Raw genomic sequence first — 10,782 nt, 5'->3', positions numbered from 1 at the left:
ACCCGGAAGTTCATTCCTCCACTAACCCATGTGCTAGTGACACCCGGAAGTGCATCTTGTGCCCTTTCTGTGTGATCCCAAACAAGGCAAGGAGACAGCTCATGGTGAGAGGAAACTAATCAATAAATCTAGTGATTGGAAATCACAGAGAATCCATAGCCTGAACACAGACTGAATGGAGATATTGGTTTATTCACTAAACTTTGAATTTGACAAATTAAAGTCTAAGAAAATATCCAGCTCCATTTTCAGGCTTGTGTTTTTCAATTTCTTTATCACAAGTCATTGTTTAGTAAATTAAATGGTAAAGATTTTATTTTGCCAGGAAAATGTTTAGAAAAACAAAAAAAACAAACTTAAATAATTCAGAAATAACTAAAGCAATAAATTACAGATTAAGATCCTCTTTCCAGGGTTATCTGAAAGGGTTAAAATGTAATAAATAATATTTAAGTTTAGTTATTAAAATGTAAAAACAATGAGAAATTGAAAATACTTAAATTGTTGCAATAGTTGGGAGAACTTTTTTATTAAAAGTTATTTGGCCATAATTCTGCAATTCATTGTTCATTTCATAATATTAAACTGCCATTAGCAACAAAGGATACCCTGCATTTGGGTAATTTTATCCTGTAGAAATATACATTCACTGCTGATTTACCTTGTATTACGTATAGGTTAAAGGGACACTATCGTCACCTGAACAACTTTAGCTTAATGAAGCAGTTTTGGTGTATAGAACATGCCTCTGCAGCCTCACTGCTCAATCCTCTGCCATTTAGGATTTAAATCCCTTTGTTTATTAACCCTAGTCACACCTCCCTGCATGTGACTTGCACAGCCTTCCATAAACACTTCCTGTAAAGAGAGCCCTATTTAGGCTTTCTTTATTGCAAGTTCTGTTTAATTAAGATTGTCTTATCCCCTGCTATGTTAATAGCTTGCTAGACCCTGCAAGAGCCTCCTGTATGTGATTAAAGTTCAATTTAGAGATTGAGATACAATTATTTAAGGTAAATTACATCTGTTTGAAAGTGAAACCAGTTTTTTTTTCATGCAGGCTCTGTCAATCATAGCCAGGGGAGGTGTGGCTAGGGCTGCATAAACAGAAACAAAGGGATTTAACTCCTAAATGACAGTAAATTGAGCAGTGAAATTGCAGGGGAATGATCTATACACTAAAACTGCTTTATTTAGCTAAAGAAATTTAGGTGACTATAGTGTTCCTTTAATAGTTCTAACTTATTTTTGTTTATGCAATTGTCTTTACATTGTAGTTTGTAAAATTCTCAACTTCTGGCTATTTTTATTTTACAAACCAAAATAAGTAAAATTTGTGATGTAAATGCGGATGGCATTGAGAGAGACCTGGTATGATAATGAAATTGCTCCCAATTTTATTTCCACCTCCAGGTATACGAAAATGTCTTTTCCAGTCCAACAACCTCATAATCGCACACGGAAGCCGGATGATGAAGAGGACCCTGTTGATCAGATGATTGTTCGCACAGGATGTGCAGCAGCTCATTATGCCGTGCAGGAGTGCATGGCAGAGCACCAGGACTGGAGACAGTGTCAGACACAAGTCCAGCAATTTAAAGACTGCATGCTGGACTATCAGAAACAGAGGGCGGAAGAACTGAAGAAGCAGATAAAGGCTTCATAAGAACAATCCAATGGAAAACATTGTAGAACATTAGTGGACTTTGTCTTGTTCGTCTCTTGAAATATTGGGATTAAGAACATTTATTTGGAATGGGACAATGCTTGAAACAAACCTCTCTGTTTAGGTTTTGCAAAGTCTTCTTAGTTTATTTTTTTTTTTACAAACAGTGTTTAGAGATTTGTTCTCTCTCTCTCTGGTGTCTTTTATATATGGTTACTATGCATTACAGAAAAAAAAAGAAGTCTCACTTGTTATTGGGTCTGTACTTTGCAACCGATCATGAAAAAAATCAAATGTCAATTTTATGAACCCTGTTAGGAGTAAGGTAAATATCACACCCAATAGACAGTGAATGGTATAAATGAGCCACAGCACTGGAGGCGATTTCCATTGTTCCATGAAACTATATTTTCTACGGTGTTTGAGAAAAATGGCTTATATTCAGTTATTTGCAAAACCACAAATTATTGGAAATTTACCAGAGAGTGAATTGCAAATTGCTGAGCTTCAAAACATTTTTCAGATTTGGCTTACCATTTACAATTCCTTGGTGAATTCTAGTGAAGAACCCCAATGGGTGACCAGCTCAGCACTGAAGTATCATTTGTCCTTGTAGAGTGCATGGAGGGGCTAATTACAGGACCTGTGTTGCAGTTATACTAATACATTGAATAGGGCGAGTTTTTTCGATTACTGGGTTTTAAGGAAAGCAAAACGTGGAGAATACAAGGGAGTTATTCACTAAACCAGTAACTGAGTTTGAACAAAGGAATTTAGTTTAATAACAGAGATGGAAAATGTAAAGTTGAATAAACTGACTATTTTGACCTAAAATATGCAACTTTTTTGTGTTTCTGCAAAAGTTTTTTGCTAAATGCTAACTAGCTTTAGGGGCTACTAGCATATCTCTGCAGGCTTGTTTTATAAATGTACTGATTTAATAACACCCCTTGGTAGTTTCATGTGGAAACACTGATTGGACACAAGTCATCATTAGGCACTCAGACCACTTTAGTTCTTTGAAACGGCCTGTGTGCAGTGTTCATGTCCCCTTAACCCTGCAATAGTAATTATTGCAGTTCCTGGAAAACTGCAATAATTACCTTGCAGTATAAGACTGCCTAAAGTGGCTGTCAATCAGACAGCCACTAGAGGCACTTCATGGTGGTTAGACGACATTTGGCTTCCTGACGCTGGACGTCCTCACGCTCTGCTTGAGGACATCCAGTGTCAGTCAATTAGCACCCCCAAACCATTGAGGGAGCTCTAGTGCTAGGAATACAGATTTGTATACTACCACTATAGTATCTCTTTTACATGAGAAGGATTGAAGCTGCAGTTAGGAGACTCTTGTAAAGTTGGAATAAAAGTGAGTTCGGTACTCTAAAGAGGTCAAGAAGTACCCCAATAAAATTAAATACATTTTAATTGGAGTGTTCCTTTAAATATGTAGGTGGCTCAGATTTATTTATTTATTAAGATGTAATTCATACAATTGTTCTGTTGCTGAAAAATGAAGACTGAGTAGTAACATTAACACAGTTTTGTTTGTGAAATTACTAGTGGGTGTTTGCAATCAGAGCAGGGTTTTGTACAATAGTAACCTGTGAGGGTGTAAAAAGAAAGACTTACTGATCTTATGTCCTACCCTGCCTTCTTGGCTGACATAATCAATATTGATGGTCTCAGCCATTTGAGGGCTTCTCCATACAGAAGCATTGGGAGACTAGTCTGCATGCTTGGCAAAACACTGCGCCAATCAAATGCTCTCGATTAAAGAACTGAGTCTGACTTGGTTCTTATAAGGGAAGAGCCTCTAGTGGCTTACAGGAAGACTGCCACTAGAGGCGTATTTAAAACATTGCTGTATCTACTAGACGGCAGTGTTTTACACGGAAGGGTTAAAATGACACGGGCACTGCACCCAGACCAATACATTTAGTGTCCCCTTGATTTAAAAAAAAAAAAGCTGTTTAAAGAAAAAGCTATTGCAGGAAGGCTGGAAATTCTCCCTCTGGGGAAAACGTGCCTTTGATAAAAGGAAGATAGAAAAAGGAATATATTGTTAGGGGGGAAACTGGATTAATAGAAACAAAAATATTTGACAAACTTAGTGGGTGCAAGGAAATAAGGGGTAATTAAATTTATAACAAAATCTTTACAATCAGAATATTTCTTCAGCCCTGAACTTAAAGGGACACTCCAGGCACCCAGACCACTTCTGCCCATTGGAATGGTCTGGGTGCAAACTCCCACTACCCTTAACCCTGCAACTGTAATTATTGCAGTTTTTGTAAACTGCAATAATTACCTTTCAGGGTTAACTCCACCCCTAGTGGCTGTCTACTAGACAGCCACTAGAGGGCACTTCTGGGATTATAGCACAGATTTTCTGTGCTATAGCGTCGCTGGACGTCCTCACGCTATGTGAGGACCTCCAGCGTCGCTAAAATCCCCATAGGGAAGCATTTTTCAATGCTTTCCTATGGGGAGGTCTAATGCGCGTGCGCGGCATTGCCGCATATACGCATTAGGTCTCCCGCCCCGGCTGACATGGTGATGGGGAGGAGCGTGGGCGGACCAAGAAGCAGGGCCGAGGGACATCGTCGTTGCCTCTGGTAAGTCACTAAGGGGTTTTGACCCCTTCAGCAACCGGAGGTGGGAGGGAGAGGGGACCTGCAGTGCCAGAAAAACGCATTGTTTTCCTGGCACTGGACAGTCCCTTTAATTCCCTCTGAATGGTTTAGGTCATTAAACCATGGTTACCCTCATTTTGGTAAAGAGAGAAGGGAATAAAATGTGAAGCAAGCAGGTGGATTATGTTCCAGTGCATCCTACCATTTATCTACTCGCCATCATTTTATGTTTCTTGCATTGTTGCTCTCCATTATATGACGTGTGTAACCTCCCTGTGAGTGAAGCATCCAGAGACCTGAACATATTTAAACTGCAAGAAATAAAGCTGGATACATTGGAAACTTGTTGCATCACAATAATAGGTGGCTATCAGCAATCCAATGCACCCTTATGTAAATTAAATTTACCCCTATCACTAAAAAACAAGAGAAAATAAAAATAGAGTTGGTGTTGTTTCACACCGTCCCCATAACTGGTCTATAAGGGATAGGAATCATTCCAGGGATTACACAGCACACAATGTGACAACCAATGGTTTATTCACCAACCAGCAAACTGCTAAACCTAGACAAAAAGTGTTCTCCCAAATTTCTAAATTTAACTTACAATTCACAGTTTGGTGATTAAACACAAGATGTTAGCTTAAAATACTATTCACCCTTGTATCATTTAAAGCAGGGGTCCTTAAACTTTTTAACACTGTTTGGGGCCAGACTATAGTTTGAAAATAATTCGAACAAATTCCTATACATATTGAAACAGACACATAGACATTAACAAACCGCACGAGTGTGCCTGGGCACACCCTAATCCCCGTGGCCCGCGCTGTGTTCCCTGCAGGCTAGAGCTCACTCACACTAGGACCACCAGGGATCATGGATGGCAGCAAGGATCCCCCCTCCCTGGCAAAAGGTAAGAACGGAGGGGAACTATTTCCTAATCTGTTCCACTACCCCCACACACAATCCCTCCAAACAAATTCACACACACACAGAACACTAACAGCACCCTTACACAGCAGTGTATATATATATATTTCCTGGCTAATCATGGCAGCATCACTTATGGGTAGCTCCGCCCCAATCAGGAACAGGACAGGATAAAATCAATTAATCCAGACCAGACTGGGTATAAAAGGTCCCTCCTCCTTCCATCCCACAGTCTTTTTTCCTGTCCTTTCAGGACACACAGGATGTTTTATTTTGGGCCACCTTCCCATGTGTACCATGGGCCTCCAGATGAAGTTCAGCCTCTCTTCATCTGAAGAACTCAGTAAACATCCTGCACGGGCAGGACTAACTGAGTTTAGTACAGATTAGTATCTGTACTATTATGGGAGACATTATTCTATTATACATGATGTGGGGTCGGCTGTTGCCTTAAAAATTTCCCCTTATGACATCCACCCCCCCCCCCCTGATCTGAGGTCAGTGTTTTGGAGAAGCCAGGGTAAGTTTTCTTTTCTTTTTTTTTTTTTACCTGTATATTCTTTCTTGTATTCTTATGGAGAGAACAAGATATCTTGCTCTAAAATCGGATCATCTATCTGTTTTCTTGGTCAGTTGGTCCTTACCTTCATTCTGACTGACTGGCAGGGTCTGTGTATCCTCCGATCCTGCTCTTCTGTGCTCGGATTGCCGGCGCATGCGCAAAGCGGCCGCCGGACGCCGACGGTACTGCGCATGCGCGGGTTAATTGCGCGCTTAAAGGTATATCGCGCCAAAAATCCGAAAATTCTAAAATCGCTCAAAATTGATCCTTGTATCTTCCCTGAGCATCTGGTAACAAGGAAAGCTTCCTTTTTCCTCCAGAAACTGGTTTTTAAGGTAAAATTCCTACTTTAAATTTTTTCACAATCTTTAAATTTTCAGTTTAATTTACATTGGTTCTGCAATAAGTGTTTTATTTTCTAGATGGCTTCTCCCTCTGCCTCAAGATCTCGCTCTAGAAGACATAGGTGAGCCACATATATTCTTCTATAATAGGGGGGAAAAGAGTGCCACTACAGGCCTATAATATGTTTCATATTGGCCTCTATTTCAGCCCAGAAAAATCTCAAGAATTATCTCCCAGAAAATATCGAGAAAAGTCTAACCGATGTACAAACTGCAACCAAGTGGCTCCTCCAGGAAATAATTTGTGCAGATCTTGCCTGACGGAAGCAGCGAAAGACAGTTCCCCTCAGACGGACTTAAAGAAATGGATATCGGAAGCTATTGCTGAAGGGTTTAAAGCCTCTAATAAGATGTCTATCTCTAAACGTCCAAGAGTGGAGAATTATGTGGAATCTGAAGAAGAGTCTGATATGATGGAAGACTATTCTGAGGAAGAGGAGGATGAATATGACTCAAAATCACTGGATTCAAGGTCGGTAGATAAATTGGTTTGTCTTATCAGAGACACGTTAAGAATCCCTGAAGAGAGCAAGGAGAAGAAGGAGTCCGACAGATACTTTGAAGACCTGAAGCCTAACAGACCCTCTTTTCCAGTGCATTCGGCCATCAAGGAAGTCATTGCTGAAGAATGGAATAGACCTGAGAGGAAGGTAACTCTAAAGAATAAAATTCCTAGACTATACCCGTATGCTCCTGAGGATTGCAAGCCATGGATGTCGATTCCGAAAATTGACGCAGCGGTCATTCACATGGCAAAAAGAACGACTCTTCCTATAGACTCTATGGCATATTTAAGGGAGCCAATGGAAAAGCGATTAGACGCCGACCTGAATAAGGCATACCTGGCATTGGGATCAGCTTTACACCCAGCAATTGCCCTTACCACCTTGTCCAGAGCTCTTAAGATATGGGTGAATAATCTAGAAGAAGACATCTCTGGGGGAGTGCGTAGAGAACGCCTATTGGAAGGTCTTAATGATTTTAAACTGGCCACAGAATTCTGTTCGGAAGCTTCCCTGGATCTCACCAAAATGGTAGCTAAAAGTATGGCGCTGTCTGTAGCCTCCAGGAGAGCATTGTGGCTACACTCTTGGGGGGCAGATTACGCCTCTAAGGCCTCTCTTTGTGCGCTCCCTTTTCAAGGCGACCTTCTTTTTGGCAAAGTACTGGAAGATGCTATCCATAAAGCAGCAGATGGACGAAAAGCTTTTCTACCTCAAGGAAAAAGAAGATATGGGGCTTCCTACGGGAAGGATAAAAAATTCAGAGACCGATCCTTTCGAGACGTCAGAGCATACAGGCCCGGAAGAGAATACTCCAGGAACTCTAATTGGAGAAACTATCAGTCAACTTCATCTAAACCGGTCAGAGGAAGGGGATCTAGACCAGCTAATAAAAGCTTCTGAACGTTTGCTGGCCCAGCCAGATGTTATAGGAGGCAGACTTCGCTTCTTTTATCCGGTTTGGGCCAGAAATATTCAAGATTCTTGGGTTCTTTCTATCCTCAAAGAAGGATACAAGATAGAATTCAAAGAATTCCCAGCTCTAACCTCCTTTGTCCGTTCAAGAGTGGCAAAAGGAAGAAAAGAAGTTGCTCTGAACGACATCATCTCACAACTACTGCGGAATCAGGTCATAGAGGAAGTACCTTACGAAGACCTTTACAGAGGCCTCTACTCTACTATATTCTTGGCCCCGAAACCTCAAGGGAAGTGGCGGCTGATCTTGGACCTAAAAGTTCTGAACACTTATTTAGTTCCAAGAACGTTCAAGATGGAGTCTATTTCCACTATCCTGCCCAACATCAAGATAGGGACCTGGATGACTTCCATCGATCTAAAGGACGCCTACTATCAGATTCCGATTCACATCAGTCATCGCCGGTTTCTGAGGTTTTGGATATCAGGCAATCATTTCCAGTTCAAGGGTCTTCCTTTCGGATTAAGCCTGGCTCCCAGAACGTTCACGAAGGTTCTAGTCTCTCTGGTGGCCTTCATAAGAACGAAGAACATCGAGGTCTTTCATTATCTAGACGATTTCTTGATCGTAGGTCCTTCCAGCCAGATAGTAGAGGTCCATACGGAAATGACCATCAAATGCCTTCAAGATCATGGCTGGCTGATAAACCCCAAGAAGAGCTCATTGGTGCCTTCTCAGAAGATGATATTCCTGGGAGCAAATATAGACTCGGTGAATGGCCTGGTATCTCTGTCTTCAGACAGGAAAGATCGAATAATAAAAAAGATCAGAAGCATGCGCCTAAAGTCCTTTGTCACAGCAAGGGAATTCATGAGCCTCTTAGGGTCCCTTACGTCCACGATTGGTCTAGTAAAATGGGCCCAATGGAGGATGCGACCCATTCAAAGACACTTCCTCCTACAGTTCAAAAAGAGCTCCGAGAATTGGGATCAGAAGATTCATTCTCTCCCGAGGATTTCAAAAGAACTACTCTGGTGGACGAGAGAAGAACACCTTCTCCATGGGTTTCCCCTGGAAGAGCCGGTCTGGATGACCATAACTACAGACGCCAGCCTCCTGGGATGGGGAGCACACCTGAACGACTCTTGGATTCAAGGAGCTTGGTCATGGAAGGAGTCAAAACTTCACTCAAACTTAAGAGAAATGAGAGCTGTTCTCAAGGCATTAATAGGGTTCCGTCCTCTTTTAAGGCATGCCTGGGTAAGGATACATACAGACAACAGAGCTGTGGCATCCTACATAAATCATCAGGGAGGCACTCGAAGCTATTCTCTCCTGATGGAATTATCCCCGATAATGAAGTTTGCCCAACTACGGTTACAAGACCTAAAAGCGGTATATCTTCCAGGACCAGAGAATCTTTTGGCGGATTACCTCAGCAGAACGAGGATTCTCCAAGGAGAATGGAAACTGCACCCGGATTTGTTCCACTCAATCACCCTAAGGTGGGGTGTACCCCAGATCGACCTGATGGCTTCATACCGGAATACTCAGGTGAGGAGGTATTACTCCCTTCATGCAGATCACCGAGCTGTAGGACAGGATGCCCTGTCTCTTCCATGGGAATTCGATCTGGGGTACGCGTTCCCTCCACTACCTATGATTTACCGGCTACTGAGGAAAGTATGGCAGGAAGGCCTCAAGGTCATTGCCATTATTCCTATCTGGCCTCGCAGACCTTGGTTTCCCCTTCTAAACAAGATGAGCCTGGAACCTCCTTGGCCTCTCCCTCTCAGCCCAAACATCCTGTCTCAGGGACCAGTAGTTCATCCCAACCCCAGCCAGCTGAAATTGGGGGCATGGCTCTTGAAAAGGAGAGACTTCTAGCTCAAGGGATCTCTGAAGCTGTGGCTTCTACGCTCCTAAAATCCAGAAAGGTATCAACCTCTTCCTGCTACCATAGGATATGGGAAGTTTTCCGTTCCTGGTCTCTACTAAATAATGTGGATTTTCTTCAGCCGTCTAACATCGATATTCTACATTTTCTCCATACAGGTCTGGATAAAGGACTGAGTCTAAGCACTCTTAAGGTCCAAGCTTCGGCTTTATCTGCACTCTGCTACAAGTCCTGGGCATCTGATCCTCTAATTGCCAGATTCTTTAAAGCTACCATCCGCATAAGGCCTCCAAATAGGAACTACTCTCCTCCGTGGAATTTACCTATGGTTCTGGAGGCATTGGCTGAAAAACCCTTTGCTCCATTAGATGAGCTGGGTCTGGTCTTATTGACATATAAGACATTATTTCTGGTAGCTGTCACTACGGCAAAGCGCATGTCTGAAATTCATGCATTTTCCTGCGATGAAAATCACTGTCAAGTGTTTCACGACAGGGTGATCTTGAGACCTAGACAAGAGTTTCTACCTAAAGTCGTCTCGAATTTCCACATCCTACAGGAAATTGTTATTCCTTCCTTTTATCCTTCTCCTTCTACGCCAGAAGAAGTGAAACTTCATGAATTGGATGTCAGGCGGTGCCTGCTTAAATACATAGAAGCCTCTAGTCTGTTTCGGAGGTCTCAACAGCTTTTTGTTCTACCTATTGGATCCAGGAGAGGGGAGGCAGCCTCCACTTCCACCTTGAGACGTTGGATTTCCAATACCATAGTCAAGGCTTACCAGTTAAAAGACCTAGTTCCTCCTAGTAGGATCAAAGCACACTCTACGAGGGCCTTAGCAACATCATGGGCTGACTGGGCAGAGGTTCCATCTGAAGACATCTGTAAGGCAGCTACGTGGTCTTCCCCTCTCACTTTCATCAAACACTATAAGCTGGATTTGGCTTCGGCCTCTACGTCCTTTGGTAGAGGTGTTCTGTCCTCTGTTGAATCTATATAGATTAAAATATTTTTTTTCAGCATCATCTGGTGAATGTGTTTGTCTTGTTTTTTCCCACCCTATGGTGAAGCTTGGGTATTACCCATAAGTGATGCTGCCATGATTAGCCAGGAATACGGAAAATTTTATCATACTTACCGTAATTTTCTTTTCCTGGCTATTATTCATGGCAGCATCAACGAACCCCCCCTTGTTTTTGTTTTTTGCTTTAGGACTAGACTGTGGGATGGAAGGAGGAGGGACCTTTTATACCCAGCCTGGTCTGATT

At 42.1% G+C, this 10,782-nt stretch overlaps 1 protein-coding gene across 1 annotated transcript; it reads left to right on the top strand.

Moving 5' to 3' along the window:
* Nucleotides 1-6: 6 nt before the first annotated feature.
* Nucleotides 7-2,045, top strand: LOC134572679 (cytochrome c oxidase assembly factor 4 homolog, mitochondrial). The gene is made up of 2 exons (XM_063431789.1): nucleotides 7-104; nucleotides 1,414-2,045. Exon 2 carries the CDS (start codon nucleotides 1,424-1,426, stop codon nucleotides 1,664-1,666), a length of 243 nt encoding a protein of 80 aa, XP_063287859.1. The 5' UTR covers nucleotides 7-104; nucleotides 1,414-1,423; the 3' UTR covers nucleotides 1,667-2,045.
* Nucleotides 2,046-10,782: the final 8,737 nt, after the last annotated feature.

This window comes from Pelobates fuscus, chromosome 1, assembly GCF_036172605.1.
Source record: "Pelobates fuscus isolate aPelFus1 chromosome 1, aPelFus1.pri, whole genome shotgun sequence".
NCBI classification, from domain to species: Eukaryota; Metazoa; Chordata; class Amphibia; order Anura; family Pelobatidae; genus Pelobates; species Pelobates fuscus.
Note: the sequence above shows the minus strand (reverse complement) of the source record. Positions and strands in the feature narration are given on the sequence as shown.

Excerpts from the sequence above, each read along its gene's own strand:
- LOC134572679 (XM_063431789.1), top strand. The coding sequence starts at position 1,424 with ATGTCTTTTCCAGTCCAACAACCTCATAATCGCACACGGAAGCCGGAT.